The 25,783-nt window shown below is 37.7% G+C and overlaps 1 protein-coding gene across 1 annotated transcript in view; it reads left to right on the forward strand.

Annotated features, from left to right (window-relative positions):
• Positions 1–17,912, forward strand: part of ATRNL1 (attractin like 1) — a 461,414-nt gene extending 443,502 nt beyond the window's left edge. The window contains exon 29 of the mRNA XM_008490117.2: positions 15,850–17,912. Within this exon, the coding sequence (XP_008488339.1) occupies positions 15,850–15,974 (125 nt within the window). The 3' untranslated portion in view covers positions 15,975–17,912. The remainder of the gene's footprint in view (positions 1–15,849) is intronic.
• The last annotated feature ends 7,871 nt before the right edge of the window (positions 17,913–25,783 follow it).

Consider the following 25,783-nt stretch of genomic DNA (forward strand, 5'->3'; position numbering starts at 1 on the left):
GCAGTTCTTATTATACCTAATGCAGTGGGAGCTGTGTCCCTGACTGGGCTGGAAGAGGTTGCAGGAGGATGTCTGAGTAACAGTAAGGGCAAAGGCACTGAAAACCAAAATGAAAACACTATTTTTAAGAACCATGTTATCCACGCATGCTGTAAGGTGTAACATACATAAAGTACATTTCTATTGAATTTTAAATTTTATTATTAAGTACACCATACCTAGCAATTTAAACCTTTGTGATAAAATTGCCTGGGTTCTAGGAATTTTTTTCCCCAGCACTCAAAGCATGCATAGAATCATAGCATTATAAAGTAATCCTTTCTTGGGGTTATGCTTATATATCTTTGGAAATTAGATTACTAGTTATATATTTATTTACATGCTCAGTATTTTCTGTCTAAAATAATCCAGCCCTATGTGCTTAGGGCACCCAAGGCAGAGCCAGGCCCTGAGGCTCTCAAAGCTGGTTCACATTAAATGGCAGAGTAATGCACCATATTCATCATGAATTGTACAAACCAGAACATATTACTTGCATTTGAAAATATTGGCAACAAAGTATATTAGCTGTCGTCTGGTCACTGGGATACTCAGTGCTAACTTTTGAAAACATAAAATGTACAAAAAAAAATACCAGAGAACCTATAACCTTCTAACAGGCTTTGAATCTCCTGGAGCGTTCAGCAGGAGTTAAAGGCAGATAAAGGTGTAATCCATAAGTAGGAGCAGCAGATGAGCTGCATTAGAGACTTTCTTCATGGAAATGTTGTGACATTTATTTTTGATATTAAAAATTCAAATGCAAGTGTTTAATATGCCTCATACACATCAGGTCTTTCTGTAATTCTGGGACTAGTGCAGTTTTGCCCTCAGTCATTTGGGGATTGCTTTTCCACCCTCTTTGATCACATTGTGCTTCTGAAATATTCCCACCAGTTATCCTAAGAACTCTGATAACTGAATCTTGTTTCATCTGCCCTAGAAAATAAAATAGCACAAAGGGGGCTCTCAAATAAAGCTCTCTGGATGACGAAAAAACACAACAATCACCCCAAAATGTTTATTAGCACCTTAAATGTAAATATTGGTATTTATGAGGATTTAACCAATCCTCTCAGAAAGTGTAGCATGTATCTATAGAATGCACAGCCAGTATCAAACCTTTTCTTTCCTACACAAAGGAGAGCATTTATCATTCTGGCAATGCAAGGGACAGAAAACAATGCCAATCCACAAGTAAAACCTCTCATGATTTAATAGCATTGTAATGTCCCCTGCAATCCTAGAATGTTAAATATTGTACCTTCTTTTGTCATTACCAAAACCACTTTCGTATGTGGAATAAAGGCTCATTCATTATATTCATATTAGGTTTTTTTCCTCCAGATTGCTTTTTCCAAAGTGTTTCAGTATATATTCTACAAGTGATGCTGTGCCAGCTTTCCTGTGATCATTCCAAACCCCACTGAGTACCTGTGATGCTACCAGTTACAATTATTTATTACTTGTTTTTATTAATATTATTTTTATTCTTGAGGCTTTCGGAGGTTTCACTTGTTGCTTGGGACCTTGTTGTAGAAACAAGTACCCAATCAAGCCTCCAGACACTGGAACTTCAGATGCCACGAAACTGTGAGGTGTGGTCCTCTGGGAAGCCCACAGGCATAATCTCTGTGGTCTGCTACCTTTTTCCCCCAAAGAATGAAGAGAGGGACAGCCCCATGGAGGGGACAGCACTTTTCTTTGAGTACCTTCTGTGCTATTTGTTTCCAAGAAGATGCTGTAAGGGGTTGGTACATAAGAAATAGATGCAGAACACAGCAGTCATCCCAGAGAGCATGTCTGTACCTCCATCCTCATCCCACCTAGCCAACAACAATCCATTATGGGTTTGCCTAGTATTGCTATCTTTCATTAACTCAAAGTGTATCTTGTTTTCAAGGCTTTTTTTGAAAACAATCAGTAATCTAAACAGACATTATTTCCAGTAGGGAATATGCAAATGCTAAGCACATTATGTTTTAAGAGCTGTCCTAGCTTCGGTGTGATACCACACCATCTTTCATGGCATTAGGAAACAGTCATTGCACTAAACCTAGGAAAACAAGGTAATCACTGTGTTAGCATGCATTAGTTAATTGGTGGTAGCACTTTGGAGATAACAGTATTTTAATACTCTTTTTCCTCCCTGGACACATCTCTTGTCTTCATATTTAAACCACTGTAGAAAGGTCAGTACACACATTGATTTTGTAAATGAAAGCACTGAAATATGGCTTGAAAAATGGAAAAGAAAAATAAAAAAAAGAAAAAGTTGTGAAAATTCCACTTGCCTAAGTCAGGCCTCCGATTCTGGGAGGCAGATTTCTCCTACCAAACTTTAGCTCTAACAGCTTTTTTTAAGCATTTGTTTGGTTGATTTTACCTGGGTAAATAGAAAGGTAAAGCAAGGCATAAAGGGAAGGCATTTCATGACTTCATGAAGCACTCAGTTGCCTCAATTACTGAGCTTCATCATTGCAGCTTCAGCAGAGCACAGCAATGCTGCCCCTCACCCTGAAGGCTGCTTCTTCCTGCAACAGCCTCCAGATCCTACTTCCCTCCCCTTGGCATCTCCCTCTGTGGACCTGGGGAAGATATAAACCCACTGCCTCAGCCTCTGTGGACCTTCAGCAGCTTCCTGCACATCTCACACTGGCATGGATGATAGCTGTATCCTTGAGGCCATCCCTGTGAGAAAAACACATTTTTGTCCCTTGAACACATCAAAGATGAAAAGATGCATTTAAAATGTACATTAGACTAGCAGACAGCTTTAGAAATCTTGAAAGCAAATATTGTTCTTAAAGCACATGTGGGACCAAAATAACGAAATAAGACTGTCTGTATTGAGATTATCTACAATCTTCTTCATTACTTTTAAAGAAATACTTAGATGATAGTTTAACTGGGAACAGTTATTTTTATCTCTCTTGGTAAATAGTGGATGTGTGCATTTTTTGTGAAAAAGATTTGCCTGCTTAAATGGGAAGTCAGGAGGACAAATTATGTAAGTTATTATAAAGATGTTTGCAGCTTTTAAAACTTACTGTACTGCCACCTCCTCACATTAGTAGAAGCCAAAGAGATGAAATAATGTGGCAGGGAATTAGATCATAACTATGATCAGATTCACTAAGAGAATTCCTGATTATTTGAAACCTAGGTAGAGAAAATAAAGTACTCATGCTCAATGGAACAGGAATCAGCAAAAGTAAGAATGGGAAATGGAGGGCTATTTGGAAGTAAGGCAGTGAAAAACAGTGCAGGAAAAAGCAAGGAATCCTATATATTCCACTGCTGTTACATTGAATGCTTGTCCAAACATGACAGAAGAAACAAAAATCAACTCACAGGTTTGCACATCTGAACACAAGCCTTGCAGAGGTTCAGATAAGTGCCTCTCATCTCTAACACTTCCCTCTTTGGTGGATAATGTCTTCTATTAATGAATCTGGCACTTTGTCAAACCTCATTTTCACAACTGTTTCTCCCCCCTGCCTCACCTTTTAAGATAGAAGTCATAAAATGAGGTGCCCCACCTGCTAGAAACAAGGTAAGGTTTGCCAGTGATTACCTACAGTCTCCATTCTTTGCACCCAAGATTACAGCATGTTTTTGGTGAAATAACCCTAAGCAGGAACCATGCTTTTCATCATCACCTTATTTTCTATTCTTTATGAAAATCAATGTTTGCTTATGGCTGCTTCAGTCTCAAGTGTATGGTGTCTAATGGCATTGCTTTAAAGTTTTGTGTTTTATCTTTATAACTTAGGATAATTATTTATAGTTGCAAATCATAATGTAGCAGTATTATTGGAAACAGAAGTAGAGCAGATTCAGGGTTTATTATATTATTATGTTATAGAAGGCACTTCAGAGGCTACGGAAAAAAGGAACTCAAATTGAAGCAGTTCTCAGAAGCTAAGATAGTACAAAACAGATTTCATTCATAACACACTCTTGTATCATCATCACTGTATATATAGCCATTAAAGTATAATTGAAATATAGAAAATCAGGAAATGAGAGAACTGAAGGCAAGTTTTTCACATGTGATCAAAAAGCATATGGGAAAAAATAGAGGGGGAAAAGGTCAGCAGTTAAATAGAAAATAGAGAATCAAAATAATTTCTGCTTTTAAAAAGCAGATGGGAGATTCAGCAAAAGTGCATTGAGGGAATTCTAATGTCCTGCTGAAGCTTTTTTTCTCCTTCATAACATAGTAAGAACTTTTTGAAAACACAAATGGAAGCTAGCTCCTAATTACATCCTGGAAATACAAAGGCAGAATGGTGCTTTATACACTATTTAATAAAAATATTGTGAAGAAAAACACACAGAATTGTTCTTAATTTTACCTGTTGCCCTGAAGAACCATCCTGAAGCTGGAAAACTCCAAGAGTATTCCTTGCCACGTTATCTTCTCCCTGGTTTCATTTCTGCCACTTTGTACTTCCATGACTAGTGGTGAGGAAGGGCTGCTGTAGTCACTCTCCAGTAACCAAGGGCTTATTTTCATTCATTCAGCTCCTGGAAGCTGACATTTTTGGCAAGTTTACTTTATGAGAATTTCTGGGCTGTATCTTTCACTTGGTTTCTACCTTTTACTTGCACATCCATCTAGTAACATGAGTCCTGTTCAACAGGTAATGAGTGAGAGATTTCACTTGGTTGTATAATAAGTTGCTGTGTAACCTCAGGCTGAGATTTATGCTAAATCTGATCCCAAGAGAGGAAAATTTCACAGCTCCTGTATTTCTTGTGGATGTAGTTCCTAAAAGAAGAAACACTAAACCTGACTTTGGGTGTTAGGGAGGCTCTTTCTCGTGTTTTCCCAGTTATATCCTTTAGATGGAAAGGAGTATCTAGAGGTATGTTTCAAAAGGCAAAAGTTATATTTTGGTAATCTGCACACCAGAACAGCTCTTTCAAATTTTAATAGTGGGACTGAGAAATTAGACAATGAGTGATCCCTGTTGGAGTGCAGGTGACAAACTGTGACTCTCTCCTGTCAGTTTGTCCAAACCAGGTATCATGTCAAGGGGATATGATGTATTTTCAGTCACACGTAGTCCAAGTATTGCCATCTCCATTTCAGACATTTACTCTAACCACATATATCACACAAACAGAAATGCTGCTCTTCTACAATAATTCTGTTGGTATTTATCTATATTTACTGTTAAGGACCGAGTGTGTAATCAATTATGGGCATGCAGTGTTTGAAATGGAACCCAATTTCCACACATTTTGACAGGAACCACATCCAAGTGTGTCACTTTGCCTGTTAAAATCATAATACAGTGCATTCTGTGCAGTAGAGAAGCTTCAGTAAAGAATAAATGAGTAGCTATATAGCTTGCCTCTATATACTGGAATCCCACTGAGAATTAATCTCTTTTGTTGGTGACCAGGACTCTGGCAGAGTAATTGTATAAAATCATTGGGTTTTCGAGTGTTTCCATAGTTTGAGCTTGTCACCCTTCTACCAACCTTTTCTGATATAAGCTGGTGCCAGCTTTGATGATGGAGCCACCCTAATATCGACAGCAGGCACTTGTGTCTTTCTTCTTTTTCCTTTTCTTTATTCTCAGGTATTAAGAGACACTGAAATTACAAATACCCTTATTTTAGACATCCTGAGGAGCTTGAAGTTGTCACTTTAGTAATATTTGAAATATGGTTCAAAATTTTAGGCATGCTTTCAGTCCTGTTGCCTTAATTCTGTGTTACACTCTCCAAATCAGCTGTTTTGTCTGACTGCTGGCTATGTAGCTGGGGATGCTTTGAATGTCTAATTGTGAAAATCAGCAGAATACTGAAAACCTGGCATTGTTATTTGGCCAGAACCAAATTATAAGCCAAACAGCTGTTAAGAGTGGTGATACATTGCAGCAATAGGTTGGAAATGGAAGATAAGTACAGTACTTCATCAGTCTTGGAAAAAAAAATAAATCATAGTCATTAAATGGTTTGGGTTGGAAAGGACCTTAAAGATCATCCAGTTCCAACCCTCCTGACAGGGGCATGGACACCTCCTACTAGACCAGGTTGGTCCAAGCCCCATCCATCCTTGCCCTGAATATTGCTTGGGCAAAAACTTCTGAGTGGGAATGCATCAGGGGAAAGTACTGCTTATTTCTGATTATGTTGCAGTTCTACTGAATTTCTGGTGAAATATGATCCTCTGTATGAAAAATTAATCACTTCCCTGTTTAAATAAACTTTTTGACAGTGGAAAAAAAAAATCCCAACGTCTGCAAAATAAAGGTGCAGAAGTGAGAAACAGCATCTTTGAGGATTATTGCTCTGATCATCTTCCTTAAAAGTAAATGATAATGTGAGTAGTATTGTTTCATCTCCAGCTAGGGCAGAATTGGCCCCTCTTGGGCCCTTAAACCTATTGTCATTAAGCCTATATGTTTTGTCTTGAGGAGGAGAGTAGTAAAGCTGCAAATCTGACAATATATGTTATTACCCAGATAAAACATTAGGGAGGGATTCACAAAAACTGAGTGTCACCTGCTGAGGTTAATCACCCCAGATTTCCTTTACTGACAGGAAGAGATCTGCTTTAAATCACCCCCTGCAAGTAAATCCCCTCTGGAGGGAAGCAAGGCCAGGTGACTGCCTCTCCCTTCTCTCCTTCCAGCTATTCTCCTGATTGCTGAGTTGTTTGAACTTTCTGTTTCCCAGACACTCATACACATAGATGCACACACACACTCAGTTTATATAAATGATAAATCCCTGTCTCAGTAACACTTCAGCTTTCATTGGAGTGGATAGAGAGTCCAGCTACACCAATGTTGGCTAAAAAGCTTTAAAAATGTTGTAACTCAAGCTCAATTTTTTAATTTTTATATCTTCATTTTTCTCTGATTGGCATGCATGGTCACACAACAGGAGATTGCTGAAGACAGAGATAATAATCCTGTACAAGTAACCTCAAGTGTGGTCTGGTGGAGGCTTTTGCAATCCAAATGTGTCTCTCACTACAGAGAGGTTCATAAGCTAACCCCAGCTGGATCACAGCTAACTCAGATACTGACTCCTAAACAAAACCAATTATAATTCCATTTATATTAACCCAGGTATTGCTAAAGGTAAGTGAAAATAGTGCTTCTTCAGTACCCCAAGTAGATTTTTTTTTCTCTTCTAGAGAAATAGGTTTACAAGAGCAAATTAGATTCTGGCATGATTAATGCATCTCACCAAATTCTTGCAGAGTAGCAAATTAGTTTATAGTGATTTTCTTGAAAACAAATTAAACGGCTGCACAACATCACAAGAATAGAGATGTTTTTCATAATACATGGATAAATGATTCAATGGGAAGGAGATGTAATCAAACTGAAAATGTAATAGTTTCTGTGAAAAAAAAATCCAAATGTTGCAGATATGACTGTCCATTATATAAACCTGTGTGATTATTTGCATTTTAACACATGATGTGTAATATGCAGTGGAAGAGCATCAAGGAATTAATCTGCATGAATTTTGCACATATTCTAAGCAGATTATTCCTACTTAGCTGTTTTTAATAGCCCTGTGTTGAAAACCAAAACCTTTTTTTTTCTTCTAATATCTTAAAATAAAAATTATATTGTGAATTACAGGGGATTTGTTATTCCTGTATTTAATTGATAGCTTTCTGAAAATGTTATGTTTCCCATAAATTTTCTTTTCCCCCTAAAAATTTAAGCATATTTTGGTACTGATACACCTGTTTGGGTCTCCACAACTTAAGTTACATTCCAGAAGTGCAGAGTAGAGGAATTCTGATGGCATTCATAACTACTCATGCAGTAATTACTTGTTGTTTTCTATATGTTGAAGGAAAAAAAATTGCATGCAAGAATCTGCCATAATTTTGTATAAAATAAACCATGTTAAGGAAGCCAATGGAACAGCTAGGGGTGTTCTTAAATTTCTGTAGTTACCACTTGGGGTCCAAGGTTCAAAAACCTGCAATAATGCAATAAAATAATGGTCTAACAATAGATCACTTGTCTGTAACCACTGCCAAGGTAAAACTTCTTAAATAAAACATCAAGATGCTTTAATTCACTCAGCTCTGCTATTCTGTGTGAGAAGAATATATTTCCTGCCTAGATGTGATGTCTGCTTTATTAATTGAAATTTAGTGCTGATAACTATTGCAGCTCTAGGAGCTATTACTAAACTATTCTAAATATAACCTTTTCCCAAGCCTACTTTATTATCTAAAGTGAGTCAGTAAGAGGTGTTGAGAAGAAGTTTTGTCTTCAGACTCAGCAGTCAATTACAATCCTCATTGAATTTTGTTATTTTGGGTCTCTGGAACCAGTCATTCTTAATATCACTGGACAAATATGCGACAAACTTTACCAGGGAGCCTCAAAGAAAAAGGCCCAGGAAATAGATAATACAGCTAGTAATGTTTAGTCATCAAGGCTTAATGTGTGCTTTACTCTTCAAAGATTTTTTTGATGAAGCAAAGAGATTTGGGGAAAATATCTACTGTTCAGTTTCTCCCTTTATTTGTAGAAAATTCGTATGTTTAACTTTGATGGAAGTTTGTATTCCATACACCTGGATTTGGTTCTCTTTACCAACAGCTGAGGTTAAAGACGAGTTTTATGTAGGTTATTTCTCCCTCTCACATTTTACATTACTTAATATTAGTTTGGATTCTACTGTTTTCCCATGAATCCCTGTTAATGACACTATTGCCCTTGCTGTCCCTCCAGCTTTAGACTTTTATTTCTTTGCTTCCTTACCACAAGCACTTGGATTTGTTGAACTCTATTGCTGCAGCCTCTCCAGAACACCATCTTCCCTCTAAATCACCAAAACAAAAGCCCTTGCCAATGGTCTCTGCAGCTTGCTTCTGAATTTTCATTGTAAGGGTGACAGAGCAATGAACAGACTGCCCAGGGAGGTTGTGCAGTCTCCTTCTCTGGAGACATTCCACCTGGATCTGCTCCTCTGTGACCTGCTGTAGGTGACCCTGCTGGTGGGTTGGACTGGATGATCTTTTGATGTCTCTTTCAAACTCTGACATTCTGTGATTTCTGTGAATTGCTGCCACACTGAACAACTACTGCCTTAACCGCCTTCATTTCAGGTCTTGACTATTTTTTTTATCACAGAAATCCCTTTTTCTACTGCCTCAAATATCATTACTCATCTTCAAGACCTGCCATGGCTTGCTGCTCCCTGCCTATCATCTCCTATGCAGTTTCAGAGGAGAGGTCCTCTCCTAGCTCAGGTCACCCATTAGCTCAGGTTTCCTCTCTCATTTTTAAAGTGTTTTTCTACTTCCATCTCTGCTGCCTCCCCAGGGCAAGGTGCACAGGTTGGATTGCTGTACAAGTTTGATTTTGCAGTCCAGCTATATGCAATAATCTCTCATTAGCTGCTTTTGCAAATAATCAGTGAAAGATCTGCTGATGGAACTGAGGTTGTTTATCCTGGAGAAAAGGAGGCTGAGGGGAGGCCTTATTGCTCTCTACAACTACTTGACAGGAGGCTGTGGTGAGGTGGGAGTCCATTTGTTCTCCCAAGTAACAAGCAATAGACCAAGAGTAAATGGCCTCAAGCCATGCCAGGGGAGTATTATATTATATAGCAGGAAAACATTCTTCATTGAAAAGGCTGTCAAGCATTTTAACAGACTGCCCAAGGAAATGGTTGGGTCACCATCCCTGGAGACATTTAAAAGACGTGTAGATGTGGTACTCAGTGATGTAGTTCAGCGGTGGACCTGGTGGTATTAGATCAATGGTTGGACTTGATCTTAAAGGTCTTCTCCAACACAAATGATTCCATGATCCCATGGTTCTTGTGCTCCAGGAGGACCTGAGAAAAGAGGGTAGGAGAAAAAAGGTTCAATTGACACCCAATCCCCCTACCATAGTGTCTCCTACTCCTCACTAGATCCCCTTCATCAGGAGAGTGTTTGCCCTGCTGAACAGACAAGACCTATTCCACATTCTATAGTCAATCCCTACTGATCCACACCCAGAGAGCCCCATCAGCCCATGCTCTCTCTTAGCCGCACAGGCTGGAGAGTTTAGAGGCATCTGATGATGTACAGACCTGGATCACAGACAGATATCTCACACTGAAAGGGAAGAGGAAACTGCCTGACCACATACCCTAAAAAAATCACTTCTGGCTCCTTGGAGCACAAATATTTCACACAAATATGTAGGGTCATTTCCTTTTCAAGACGAGAAAAATTAGGTAAAGGCTGAACATTTCATATCCTTTATTGTATAGTCTGCATTTCCAACAAAGTGACAGCAAGTAATTTATAAGTCTATTCAGGGAATAAGAGTTTCTTAGCACCTACAGGTAGTTGTTATTACAAAGTACCAAGGGTATAATACAAAGGAGCATGACATCTTCTCTCTCCTAGTGTGTGGCTATTTAATTCCACAGTATCATTATTTAGTTTATTATTGTTGTGGTTTAAGCTCTGTCTCATATTTTACTTATTTAATTAACTTACATGGATAAGGAAAGGAAAACATACCTCCTGGAGTCTTGGCTGTCTTCCCATCTAGCAAAAATTATCACTGAAAAAAAGTGATGAGGTTACTTGCCCAAAGTAATTTCCTAGTTGGTTTAGTTTGTCTAATATATCTTTCTCATAGTAAGAGTGGTGTCAACTTAAAATACACATCCATGCACCAAACAGGAAGAGAAGCCCATGAAAAGACTTTGTGATTTTGAGGTGCTGTCAGCTTGTCCTTTCTAAAACAATCTAATTCAAATTCCAAAAAATGCAGTATGACAAGTTATGAAGATATTTATTCTTCATGGCGGTTGCTTATGATTGATTTTCCCTGTTACTAAATCCATGATCTCTGGATATTGTCTAGGCACACCTGCCAGATCAGGGCCCTCAGATACACATGAAGGATTTGACTATTTTCTGACTGAAATTAACTTAGTTCTATTGTGAGATACAGTGGTTCCTCTGGCCCTCTATAGCCTTGAACTTCAGATGACACTGAATTTTTCTCCTGGAAAGCAGGCACTTGAACATCAGGTCTTTAAGTGGTTATGACTAGGTTCTGTGGCTCATGCTTTTGAATCCCAAATTTTATTTTTGTTCCATTTTATGTGCTTTTTGGATATCTCCAGACATGGTATGATCCATAGCACAGGAGAATGTAGCACCAACAGCATTCCGGCCTCTTCAGTCATGAAAATTAATCATGAGTGTGTATGTAGCATAAACACTATTCTGGCCTCTTCAGTCATGAAAATTAATCATGTTAGTCCACTTGGAGAAAGTTTTGTTGAGAAAAAAGGAAAAGGGTAGGAAGTACTAGACAATATTGAAAATTCTGCCAAACAACCAAATGGAATTAAAATATTCCTATCACAAGGTCTCAGAGAAAGGGAATTTTTTCAGTGGGTACTCAGAAACACTTACCTAGTAAAAAAGTTCTTGAAAGTTATATTTCTCCACAATTATAGACATTATAGCTGACATCTATGTTTCCTATTAAGAATAAATGTATGCAGTCCTGGTATGCATCCATAAAGGTTATGGTGAATGGCATCTGCTTCATCAAATTAAGAAACAGATGGTATAGAACTGCATTATTAACAAAGTGGTTTTGTGTATAAATTCATTTATATATGTCACATATACATAACATACGTTGTGTATTTAAAATAAACCACAATTCTTTATAGACTTGAAATAATAATGAAATAACAGAACTCATTAAAATTGCCTACATCATAACTGGTTGTTTTATTGATGAGCATGAAGTTGTCTTCACTCTGCAGTGGTCATCTTCATGAGGCACTTGAGTCTGTAATTTTATCACTTCCTCAGTATGTCTTCAAACTGTTAAATCTATTTGAACAGCTATTCCTGGGCATTGTATCTTCTACTGTGGAAAGACCTCAAATAACAGACTTTTTATGATAAAAGGACTTTGCCCACTATTAGGTGAGCAGGTACAGTTACAGGTCTGTAAAGAATCAACAAATGGAAGTAGCACAAAGACTGCTGGGTGCTGGAGGTTGAAGCTATTGCATTAATAGTATAGCATTAACTCAGTCTTTTCTGTTTAAATCCCTCTGTATGGCAGCTGTCATTTTATTTTCATTCCCTAAGGTCACCTTAAGCAATGACTATAATTTTGGTTAAAATGTCAAACAAATCTAATTGATCTACCGGAGTTGTAGTTATTTTATTCTCTTCAGCTTTCTGAATGTTCTGATTATGTGTAACAATGGAAATCTGGAGAATTTAATCAAATGAAGTCATTTATCATAATGTTATTTCTGAACAATACATATTAAAATTAAAAAAACCCCCACATTTCCAGTTACTTGCCTAACCGTCAATCTAAGGTCATTCTTTGTTCCCTCACTGTTAACAAAGGGGATAATAAGAGTTGAATGCATTTTTCATTAAAATTAACAATAAAGGAGGAAAAAATGTTTTAAATATGCAGCATGTAAGACTAACTTTTTCGATGTAAGTTTTTTTTTCTGCTCTGAGAGATACTGTAGCCTTACATCAGTTCAAGTGTAGCTGTATACAATCAGAGGGAAAATGTTTAAACATCCCAGCATGGGTATTTCCATTTAAATCTGATTACAGTGAAATAAAACTGTAGCTATTAAAGGTTTAGAAGAACTACAAATACAAGCAGTAAAAGAAGACAGTTAGTAAATGAGGTAGTAAAACATTTCAGCAGGGCAAACAGTTTATAGCACTCAGCCTTCCTCTAGCAGACTGTGCTATTCACTACAGACCCGTGCACTGTTCCCTGAACTGCACTTAAACCTGCAATTAACCTTTCACGCCTAATGAAGCTGTTTTGCTGCAAAATTAAAATATATAGCACTGCCTCTTTTTACAGAGACTGGGAGGAGAGCATCTCAAAATGAATGACTTTTTCAGATGCTTTTGTTCAAATGCAGAGTGGAAATGCTGTTTGTTTATAAATGGGGAATTTGCTTTTCAAGGCAATCTCATTTGCGGTGCTGTATTTTATTCCTGTACTTATTAATTGTTTTGCATAATTGTTGAAAAAAAAAAAAAAAAGACAAAAAATTCACACACCAGTAATTTTATGATCAGACACTTGCTTTCTGAGAATAAACTATTACCATTTAACTTCCATTAGGAAAGAAAATAGTTCTGCTAAAGATAACCAAGTTCATATTGCTGGTATTTTTCTCTTTGTGAATGCAATTATCTCTTATAAAAATATACTTACGTGTTTGACTGGGCCTACTTCTTAATGTTTTTTCCATACATATCCTTAAAAAAGCTAGAGGTTGTTTTAGCTGCATAGAACTAGGTCAGGTTATTTCTACAACATTCAATAGATAAACAAAGTAAATGTAAAAATAGGTCCAGTTCTGCAGCTGGGCTTGAATTTCCAGAATTGAGAGTATTAGAGGTGACCCTAGATTAGAGGTGATTCTCCATGTGGGATGCTCACTGATTCCCCCATTCTCTTCTGCTGCCTTCCTCAAGAGCCAGAGGCAACCAGAGACCACGTGCTGGTTTGGAAAATACCAGTGGGAATGGTAGGTAGAATATTTAAATGGCAGGAATTCAGGAAAGATGGTTAAATTAAATAACTTACAAACTGAGGGAACAGATACACAGAGCACTACACCGTGTATAGTTCCCACTTTAATGACCTGTAAATGTATTCCATTTGTTTTGTATATACAAATCCTGTAAAATGAAGAGAATGTTTTGGGTTTTTTCTTTTAATGAATATTTAAACCATAGCATTTTTATCAAAACTTCTGTTGTATTTTGATGTAAATTTGCTTGCTCACAGTGTCTGCGCATCAGCTTGACTTGGTAAATGAAATTCCTTTAGACTGCCAGTCTGAAATAATTAATTGTTCCCCTGGTTAATTGTATTGCTTTGATAACAAGGACCTATGCTGGTCATAGAGACATAATAAAGGAATTTCATCAGATGATTTGTTTGACATTTTGAAAAATGATCTTCTGTAGTGACCTGATTTTAATGGAACTCTTAACTGCACGCTGGTATATCCCAGCCAGCATGCAGCACTAGAATTGAAGGAAATAGTTCTTCCTTTTGTTAACTGTAAAGTGAGGTGAGCATCATACATTGAAGTGTATTCCAAATAACACATAAAAAAAAATGGAAAATCTAATAGTTTGCATTCCAGTTAGCAGAGTCCCTTAGCCTAGGTGTTAAAGACAGGACCACGTAAGTAACCATCAAAATGTTATTTAGGTTTTATTCCTGAATTTGCTAGTACCAGATACTGATGATACTTTAAAAACGCCTCAAAGATTTCAAAAACTTAATATATCAAAGTCCAATTTAAGGCATCACTAGCTCGTGCCAGGAAATTTATGTGTATGTGAGAAAAACACTAACTAATCTTGGCTTTTACATACCCTGAAATGTAGCAATGATAATTGTACCGAGCATTTTATGGTATAGTGCTGTGAATTTTTAAAAAGGTGTATGCACATTAATTAGTTCCTGCAACATTATTACCAAGTAAGAAAGGCAGTGTTTCAGTGTGCAGTAGCATATTTTTTTTCAGGATTTTGGAAACCTGAACAAAATCTGACAATATATCACAAACAAAGAAGGAAGCCTGTAGAAACACTTGAAAGACATTTTTTGCACTTTCTTAGTAGATAAGCATTTTAATGAGAAAATACTGCAAAATTGGATTCTGTAATAGGTAAGCTGATTTTAAAAATAGAGACTGCCTATTAAATGTGGAAAAAAAAGTATTTTCAGAGGTTTTCTTGTGGAGTAGTGCTGTTACTGGTTAGAGACTGAGATCTGTTGGGCAGTATGGAGAACCAGCACCATTGTTACCTGCATTATGGGTATATATAGGGATGTGGTTTTGCAGATATAAGTGTCACAGTTTTATTGCAGCCATAATGCAGTAGAACATATGAATGATGGGAATATTCCTAATTTATTTCAATTGCAATATCCCCTGTGTGAATTTAAAAATTCAGAGCTACCATGTATTGTGCTGCCAGTCAGAACATTTCAGAACTCAGTAATTTTTAGCAAGTATGGAATAATAAGTAAATGGAAGAGAAAATTCTTATAAACTACTGATTTGTTAGCCTGCCTATCCATGCCCTCTGTACCACCCTGTTAAGATTATAAGAGGCCATGAAATACCAACTTTAACAGAATCAGAAAAGAAAGGGGGTTTTGTGAGTTGTCAACATTTGGAATTTACCCACGCCAACATCATCTCACAGTTCACTGTCTGTTCACAAATCCATGCCTTCTGGAAAGATATTTTTTAATCTTTTTTTTCATGGTAAGTAATAACAGCTGAATACTCCCAGATAGGGAGGCATATGTACTGCAAAGGGAAGTATTCAAGGATACAATCTTGTCTGAACTATGCTCTCCATTTTTATTTTCTGATTTGATTGTTTCACCCATTTCTGAATGCAATGCACAAAGATGTAATAAGAGAAAATCCATGTCAGAGAGCTGGTGGTCGACATAACCAAGAAAATGGTGATAAAGAGAGGTGATGCTGAGATCACACAGCAAATCAATAAGAGACTTAAATGGATCTCAGTTCTCCTGATTTCCAGTTTAGTGTTTTAACTGCACTTTTCTTTTTTTTTTTTTTTTCCCCTCTGTTTCTTTTCTTCAGGTAGCATTTTAGAAAGTGAGAAACCAATCTTTCTGGGAAAGCAGAAAAACTTGTCATGAAAGGAACCATCACACAGCTCTGGAAGTCTTTTAGGGAAAGCTGGGCATTAAATTTTGTTTTTCCTTTCTTCATCTACAGGTCTTGCAATTGCAAGTGCACTGATAGACATTTCTCAACAGAAGCCTGCAGACTGTAAAGATAAGAGTTCAGGAGTCAGAAATCGAAAACACCATCTTTCAACACGTCAAGGAACTTGTGTCTGAGATTTGAAAACTACAATTGTATATTCTGTAATGTTTTCTTTCTAAATGGCTTCCATTGAAAGCTATCCTACAGCCTCAGTTTTTATGGAGGCATATCTATAAATGAACATATGAGGTACTGTGCTCTGTTATAGTCATCCAGCCTACTATACCCCAAAGCAGAACAAACTTATGGTAGGTATGAGTATGTTTGATGAGCTTTAATAAAAAGAGTGGATCCTGATATCAGCAAAATGTGAAATAAAATACCCAGTATTCTTAATCCTGAATATATCAGAGCAGGGGAATTCCTTGAACAGAACTAGGAAAAAACATACATGGTTTTGTAATGTAGAAGGAAATTGTACAACTGAAAACTGAAAAAAAAATTCCAGGAAACTAAAGGACATTTTTGTACAGCTTAATGTAACAATGAGAATTGTACAGTTCTTTCCTTGTAATCAGCATTAAGGTTCTTTCAAGCAAGCAAGAACTAAAGAGGATCATTTGGAGTTAGGTGTTTTTTATCATTGCCCGAAATAGGTAGGGAGCTTTTTAATTTAGCACAGGTATAACCTGAGAAAACCACATGTAATATTTGAAATATAGTTCCATAAAAAAAACTTGATTGGAGCATTTTATGATTAATTTTCTTTACTTTGCAAAAGCCTCAGAAACATAATCTGGGCTGCAGGAGAGTGATGGGTGGGCTTTCATAGTTTTGAGTCTTTTCTGAATTCTGAATCATGTGTTTTACAGAGTGCATGTGGGCCCTTCATTGTGGTTTACTGATTAGCAAAATTAATTGAGCATGGAAATGCTTCTGCAATCAAGTTTGCTGGTTTGTTTTTTTTTTCTAAGAGAGTCTCCAAGATTGCAAGTCTAAGGAGAATTTAACTTGCTGTAAATCTACCTGCTCCCATTCCAACACAAAAATTTGCTAGTGTATATATATTGCCCTAACCTCCAAGCAGAAAAAATGAATCCCAGTCAGCACTTTGCCCCTTCTTTTTATACTGAAATGTGGATGGTTTTTATTCTCCCAGCTACAGACTTCAATCTCATCCTTTTCCACCAGTTAAGGAGTTAACCTGCATAACAGAAATTAAATAAATCTTAAGAAATCCAAGTGGCTTCCAACAGTGGTACTGAAATCCAGCATCCACTATGGAACCTCACACAATCAGTCCTTGCAGATGGAAAGAGTTTCCTTTCTATAGGGCATCAGCCTTCTGGGAGCTTGCTCACCACAACAGAAAACCTAGCAAACAGTTTTAATCGCCCTCAGTCTTTTTATGTATACTCAAGATTCATGAATATACAAAAGAGTAAGGGAATGCTAAGGGGTAAGTAGCACAGTTGTCATGTTCTCATTTACACATTACATGTTGACAGCAGTATAATATGAAAACAGTAGTTTTGTACAAGCCTGTTGATGGTAGAGTTTCTCAACTCCAAATCTGCCACCCTGCTAGTACAGGAGAGTGATGCAGAGGTTTAAAGGCCTCATGTAAAGATAGACTTTTGGTAAATATGGAAGATATAAAAAGATAATTGATGTTTACTACTCTATCTGTATTTTTCATGTTCTTTTTATTTCTGGGAGATGATGACATTTTACTGTTTATAGTTGACTACATAGTTACTTGCATGCCATGGTGGTGCAGTAGCAGTAATGAAGCCCTGTTGTGAGCTGTGTTAATTTTGCAACGCCATTCATACACAGAAGTACTCAGCTTAATTTGGATGAGGAATAACTGTAAAAATAACTATAAAAAGGAACGATTGTACAGTATGTACTTATATCTTATACAGGAATATTAGGTTGCGTCTAACCATGACCGCTCCGTTATTTTGATAAATTGTGCACTTATGAATTATGGTATAATTATTTCTTATGCTGGCATGATTGTTTCAGTATTTTCATATCTTCAAATAAGATTATTGTCCTAAAATAATGCCATCACAATCTTCTGACTTTTATTGCCTCTTCTGACCTCAGTCTCTTATGTCTTAAAACTTTAAAATTTCCTTTTTAAAGCTTCTGTTGGGAACTTGAAATCAGTGCTGCTTAGCATAGTGAAAAGATGGTGTTTTGAAAACAACCCTTTCTGTCAGCTTTAAAGTTGTTCTGTTCACACGAATATAAAATGATGAAACTGGTTTATATTACTCATACACTTATGCTAAAAGGAAAGAACCACTTGCCTGGAATAAATTCCCAAGTCTGTATTATCTTCAACCTAAACATTTCACACAAGAAATATCCAGTGTGTGTTTTGTGACTGAGCTGGAAACCCCATACACAGAAAGACCATGTAGTCTTGTAGAAAAGTTTTAACTGTACTCACTCATAAAGAATCACATTCCTCTGTATCTTGGAGTCTGACAGTTACTTGAAAAGCAGGTATGAGTTTTAAAGGGATTAAAAGATTTTACTGCAACAGTGAAGATGGGCAAATAGCTATCAGCCATTTTATTGTGTTAACAGTTAAAAATTTTATTTTAATTGTACGGAAAAAAGAGCATGTTTGTCATGTGGTCATTCAGCATTTTCATTCACTCTGAGAGTGTTTTGTCCTCTCCCAGAGTCCCCGACTGCATGTAAATTAGAAAAGATATACAATAATAAAATAATTTTTTTAAAAAAAAAATGCTTATATAATGGCCATACTTAAACACCAGAAGTTTGCCAACACATCTCAAACCAAAGTTGCAGAGTAACTATGACATCTTTCTATCTTAAAGGTATAAAAATAAACATAATATGTCTGATAACTACATTTTGTTAGTTGTTGGCAATTGAAAACTTTTTTTACCACTGTACATCAGCTGAGGTATTTTACCAACTGTCCCATTATGGTTGCTAAATGAAAAAGCCAATTTTTAAAAAACTCTTCTCCAGCTTAACTTTGCAACTCCTTCTTAGAATCCGAAAATGTTGAATGGCCTCTTATTAATGTGATTTATGTGGGATTAAAAATAAACCACTAAGCACTGTTCTGGAAAGTAAGCCCCAGTGAAGTTCTAATTGTCAGGATTCCACTTCCATCCCCTCAGACTGTGAGGGGTTTCTGATGAGGGGAATTCAGCAGCTATGAATTCAAAATATGAGACCGTCCCTGGCAACATGGGTTCCCCAGTCCTTCAGTTCTGCTCTGTGCTTCTATAAAGTCCTGAAGCCACCTGAATCAAAATTGTGCACTTATAAATAACACTTGAGAATCTTTGCTTACATTCATTACATTCCTATGAAATGTAATGAAACACTAGTTTAACTCTACAAAAAAATGGTTACCTGTGTTTTGCCGCTATTAAAATTATATCCAAAAAAGAAGGCCAAATTCTAGATCTGTTAAGTATGAAGATACATTAAGTAGGAACATTCAGATAAATCTGATCTGAAAATTTTCATAGCTGACTGCTCTCTTAATGGTTAGAGTCCCCTCTCATCTTCCAAATAAAAAACATCTGGACAGTTCAGATTGGGACATGGAATTTATGTGTAAAATCAGCAGCAATAATGTTTTTCTAAATAATCTAATGTAGAGCTGGAATCCTGATGGTAAGAATTTTAGTTTGGGATCACTTTAACAGATGGTCAGTCTTTATTCATAACTTTCATAGCATTCACCTAAATTATAAAATCATTATGTATCTAATTTCATTACCAGTTTTTTAAAAAACATCTGAAAGGTTTCTTGACAATAAAGCAAAAGTCTCTGCTAAAGGTAATTAGCAATCCCTCTCTTTTTTTTTTTTTTTTTTTTTTTCAGGCAAAGTTGTCCTATCCAGAATGCTTGAAATGCTGGGGAAAATTAAATAAATTATTTAAATAAATGATCTATTCCATCTCCAAGGTGCAGCATTTCCTGAAAAGCTGTAGTTTAATGACACTTGTTTCAGATCATCTCTAGAGTAAAGTATGGAATCCCTAAGGCTACTTTAGGTCCTTTTAGCAAATAAGAGCAAAACTACTGTTGTCTACAGGTGACCAGAACTTCCCAAATTGTCTTCAGCTGTACTTGCTTGGTGAATGCTAATGAAGAGGAACAAAGCTGGCAAAACCAGGCCTTGCAGCCCCTGGCCTTGTTTAATTCAGGGCCGTATGTTGCTTCAGCTTTTCTTTATTTACTAAAACTCCACTTCCAAAATGAATGCTTCCATTTCTGCATGACATCATATGCGGCCACATGAGGTCATTTCTTCAGCTACAGATATTTCTCAGGTAAAAAAGAAAGAAAAAAAATCTTGTATGTTTAGTTGAAATTCTCTGAAATGGGTTTTGAAACTGAAAGGCAACTATAAATACGCCAGGTTTTCTTAAACTGATACTTCCTTGGTCATGTAAGCTATAGCTGAGTCGTGTTTTGGTAAAAAAACACTTCTCTGCACCTCTTCAGATATGTCAAAAACTTTGTTTTTCTAAAATAAAGCAAAGGTGGGGACAGTGAACAAAGTTTATAAAACACAAACCTGATCAGGAAATGTTCTGATTTAGATCAGCTGTGAAACAAATCACATAATTACACAGCTGATCTAAATCAGAATATTTTCTGTTTCCTCATGTATTCTCACTTATTTTCTTGATTAGTATTAAAATTTTAACCAAATGAGTGACTATTTGTGGTTTTGCCAATGGTCAATTCTACAGGAATAAAACCTTGAATTTCAGCACATGCTTTTTGTCCCAAACAGCTTTTTTAGGAAAAGAATCAAGAAAAGGACTAAGATGGAGCTCTTCAATTATATTTCCAGACCTAGAAGATAACTTAAACATCTTACTCTACTGTAAGTCTTTTTAACATTCCTTTCTAGGTCAGTATTTATCACAAATGTGTCCTTTATCAAAAATTACTGTTTTGACATGATACTTAGTGTGTAATGGGCAATGTTTTTTTCATATGAGGTCCTAAACCTGTTATATGATATTCAGTTATAAAATTTAGCTTAGAAAAAAGTAATTTTGGAACACAATGTTAGGATAACCACTATGGATGTTTTTACAACAGAACTCTACCCAAACTGGCTGTGCCCTAAAGCTTTCTGCCAGACATGAAATCTGCTAATATTCCTTCAAATCTTCCCCCCCCCACCCCCCCCAAAAGCATAGAGCCAAATGGCCAAGTATTAAAATCTTCCTAAAGGTATTAATGCAGGCAGGGTTTTTACTGCTTCTAAATAAATAGTTTGACTATGAGAAGTAGTTTTGCTGCTTTAAATTTCCTAACTAGATACTTAGAAATGAAAAAAATTATCCTTACCAATGACACGGGAATATTGAAGATTAATTAATGTTTAGAGACTACTCAGAGCTCTTTAGTGATGTAAAAATAACAGACACAGTATGAGTGTTAAGTATATTTTAGTTATTAAGTTATTTAGTATCAGATGTATTTAGTAGTACTAGATGTTGTGGTTTCTTGTACCATAATTAAAACAAAAAATAATTAAACATTTGCTGGTGAAGAGTTCATAGTCTGGGTGTTCACACAACAGCAGGCACAGAATTTGTTATCAATTTCTCCTGGTGATATAATTTTTCCATTGTTAGTAAATAATTTTATTAATGTACCCAGCTTACTGATACCTCTGATTAATTGGGCTTCTCCAGATGTCTGTTTTTATGGTACTTGCTCTTTGTTTTTCTTCTTCAAGAAGCCATTTACAAAGGTAAAATACCTTCTTCTTCACTCACAGTTGCCCAGATCATAGGATCCCAAAGGTTCTCCACTATTTTGATGTTCATTGTAATCTGAAAATGTGAGTGATTGTACCATTTTAACCATGTTGAAGAACATTGGGGATAATGCATTTTCATGCCCTAATCCTTCATTCATATTAAATGGGCCAGAGATTTTACACCCCCTTCATGCTCCATCTTCTTCATTGCAAATAGTGACTATGCCTTTTAAAAAATGTTTTATGGAGTTATAAATTCTTCCAGTGCAGCTCAAAGGCCATGATAGAGCATCATAAGGTCTCTTAAAATCTCTAAGTCTGCAAATTCATTCTGATTATAGTGTTATATCTGATCAAATATCTCATGAAAATATTTAATATTTGGTAGAAGTCTTTTCCAGAATCCCCACTGGTGTTATTGAGCTGTTCTTACTTTATTTAAAAAAAAAAAAAAATAATAGAGAAGGGGGAAGTAAAGCCTGCTGAGAATGCTTTAGAGATTTTAAGAAAAAGACAGGCATCACACTAGCTTTTATATTGCATTTATGAAAACCACCTTCCATTGCTCTGATACTTTTTCAGATACCTGAAATCAACCAAATTACTTTGTACAGCCTTTGGCTTCTTTTACCTCCTCCCGCTTTTAATAATTTAATGGCAATTCTCAGCCCATGGTGCCAAGCTTCTCCCAAAGGGCTATAATTGTTTCTTGGATCTCATCAGAACTGAGCTCCCCAAACAACTCGGGTCCATCCCTCTGCAACTTCTTTATTCAAAAAGAAAAGCTTTTTGTTGTTCAGCAGATTTACCAGAAAATTAGACTTGTTCCTCCAGGCTCAGATTCTGCCATCTTGGGCATTAATGTTCCTCCTCTGCTCCATCCTCTCCACTCAAATACACCATTCCAATATTGGCTTTCACACTGGCTTTCTCTCTTGGCATTTTCTTTGGATTCAATCTCATTGTGAATTCGATCCACATTTTGAAGCCACACAGTCCTTGCTGCACGCCGATCCTCATTCTTTTCCAAATTGTTTTATCTTTCCTCTTGGAAGTATGATGTTGGTTTCCTCAGCAGTTCTACTCTATCTACAGTCATCTTACACTTGACATCAGCATGGGCTGCTCGCTTCACATGGAAATCAAGCCTATCCTTAGCTGTTACTCTGATTCCTGAATCACTTAGAATGTGCAAGTTTCATTTGTAGCGTATGTTTAACTTTGCTGGGACACGGTTGTCTCCTGTCTAAGTCTTTAAAGGGCTGATATCCAGCCAGCTCTTCCCTTTCCCCACCTTGCGTTTTGACTTCTCTTGCACCCAATGCACTCATGAATTCCATGTCCTCACTTCCCACCCTTGGACCTCTGCAGTTTTACCTCCTTACCCAAGACTTGTTCAAGTGTATTCAAAGATCTTGAAGTTCTTAGTGAAGAAAAGAGGTTCAAGACCAACCAGCATTACTTTAATATGACTCTGTGTCTTTAGCCCGCCCAGGTTCTCATGGTCAGCAGAGCTTTCAGAGTCACACATGGAACCAAAAGATTTTTTTCTGTCACCATCCAGACAGCCCCAAGCAGAGCAGTTGTGCAGAACCATCATCTGGGTCTGGGGGTTGTGTGTGCAGTACTTGGGGGGGGGGGGGAGGTGCTTGAAAAATTCCAGTATTTTAAGTGAATTAATCCTAATATTTGTCCCAGTTTAAGCTAATAACCAGGTGGCAGATGTTCTCTGTTATCCCCCCTACCATCCCAAGGAAGGATAAAAATGGGTAAAAGGCAGAGAGACTTTAAGGTTGGGAAGAAAAAGCAAACTATAGAATTGGTTTAATGAAATAATAAAGGTACAAATATAGAAATATGGAAGCCACACTCCTCAGTTGGCCATTGCTTCCCAACCAGAAAAGCCCCAAACTGGACCCAGCAGCAGATGGAGGTGCCTGGGTCCAGGGTCCCAGCGAGTCCCCAGCAGCCTCGGGGCAGCCAAGCCACAGTCCTACTCGGGGAGGCAGGAGCAGACAACCCGTCCTGCTCAGCCCTGCTCCTCTCCACCGAGAAAACAGGGGCTGCAGGAGCAGCAGAGGGAGCGATGCCAAAGCCCCAGCCCAGGCAGCCCCGCAGCCATGGGCTCCAGGAGCGGCTCTCTGAGGCGCCATTTGAGAGACACCCCCGGGGCAGGAGCGCTGGGATTGGTCCGTTCGGGTCACCTGACCCACCCTCTCCTCCCCACGGCAACGGCCACAGCCACAGCGCGGCCTCCCCTAAGGGGACCCGGGGTTGGGTTTGGGTCAGGTCCTGTCAAACCGGGACGCTGTTGTATGAGGGTTATTGTCTTACGTGACTGCCGTTTTATAGGGTTTGCCACTGATATTACAATGGTTGGCCTTAGAGTATTATTTAGTTTATTTTGCAAACCAGTTTTTCAAAAGGTGTCATTAAAATGGAGTGGCTGCATGGTAACTCAAACCTGAAGCGTTCCCTCTGCCCGCCCTTCAGTTCCCACAAGCTGCCCGAGTTATGAACATCCCCAACCCAAAAGGAGAGCTTTGCAGCGTGGTTGGCTTTTGCCTGCTTTGCAAAGCCTTGCTTTGGTGGCAAACAAGACAGAATTACTTCAGGTTTTGTCTTCCTGTGACAGCGCAATGTGCAAGCAGTAGTTTTGCTGTCTGGGAAGATGAACTTGTTTGGTTTATAGATCAACAGGAAGGGCCTCAATAGCAGTGCCCATGCAGATGATGGTTTCAGCAACAACCAAGCCAGCAGCTCAGACTCTTAAATACGTAAAACTTACACCAGGAAACAGCATGACATTCTGGTTTCAGATTTCTTAAGCATGACATACAGATGATGTTCTTAGAGGAGGAGAGACAAGTGCTATGATAAGTCATAGTCACCCTAAATGATACACTGCTCACACACACACACACATATTTCTATATGTTCTTCATCTATAGAAGTGTTGTTTTGGCTCACAGCCCATGTTTTTGCTTTTAAATCTATATATCTTTCTGCATAGAGAGCAGTGGCCTCTGGGGGGTTGAGGATTTTTATGACTTTCCACTTTAGGTAGACTGAAGCTAAGAGGAGGTTTTGCATTATGAGTGGATAGCACCCGTAGTCCTCTAGGAGAAGACTGAGCCCTGTTTAAATCTTTGAAATTTTCAAGCTTCCAGTTAGAAATTCATGGCTATGGACTGAAAAAAGAATCAAGCAAGGTGGATTTAGAATAAGAGGTTAGTGCCACTCTCATTCTTCAGGTTCCAGAATACTAAACAGATTGAAACGTTTCACTTCAGTTCTTCAGCAGAGCTTAGGATCACTGTTTTGTCAGCAAAAAATTCATTGATGACAGAGCAGTGGCAGAGGTTTATAAGAAGTGGGAGCAAGCCCAAACTTTCCTGTGGTGTAGGGGCTCTTTTTTAAAATTTATTGCTGTGATGTTTATCCTCTACTTTTATTGGGATCATCTTGTTATGTCAACTGCATACATTGTATTACACTGCATCAGGGCTTCCTCTGCCAACAGCTGTAAGGATTTGCCTATCTAGCAGAATGTGGTGTGGTGCAGACCTCTCGGGCTGGCTCCAGGCAAGTTTATCTGGGTACCAGGAGGGCATAGCTGCATCAGCACTGTACTGCACCCCTGCTAATAGCTGCCTGCTCTGCAGAGTTATTAGCTCAGTGAGAAAACACAGGGTGCTGGCACTTGTGCAAGGCCACCTGTTCCCAGCTGGCTCAGGTAGTTCTGCACAGTGTTCAATTTTGCTGTCTGCTTTCTGAGTTAGCAAAGCTTGCTACTGGATGAGCCTTAGTGCCAAAGCAATGTGGGTAACAGCCCCACTCCAGGAGTGCTCTCAGTGCTATTAAGTGACATTTTTTCTGCAGGATTTCTTTTATGAGCTGGTGAAGCAAAACAAATGTTCAGATATTCATATTAATAAGTATATTATGCCCTTAGAAAACACAGTTACTCCTCCTATGAGGGCTGGCACTAACTGTGCTGATCTGAGCTGGAATCTGAGTCATAGCATAAAAAAACTCAAAACCCAACAGTTGGAAGACCTGTGTACCAAAGAACAAGCAGCCAAGGCATAGCAAATATGCCTTGGATTCCTTTTGAGCCAGGTTTTATGAAAGTTTTTTGCCTTTTT

This window comes from Calypte anna, chromosome 6, assembly GCF_003957555.1.
Source record: "Calypte anna isolate BGI_N300 chromosome 6, bCalAnn1_v1.p, whole genome shotgun sequence".
NCBI classification, from domain to species: domain Eukaryota; kingdom Metazoa; phylum Chordata; class Aves; order Apodiformes; family Trochilidae; genus Calypte; species Calypte anna.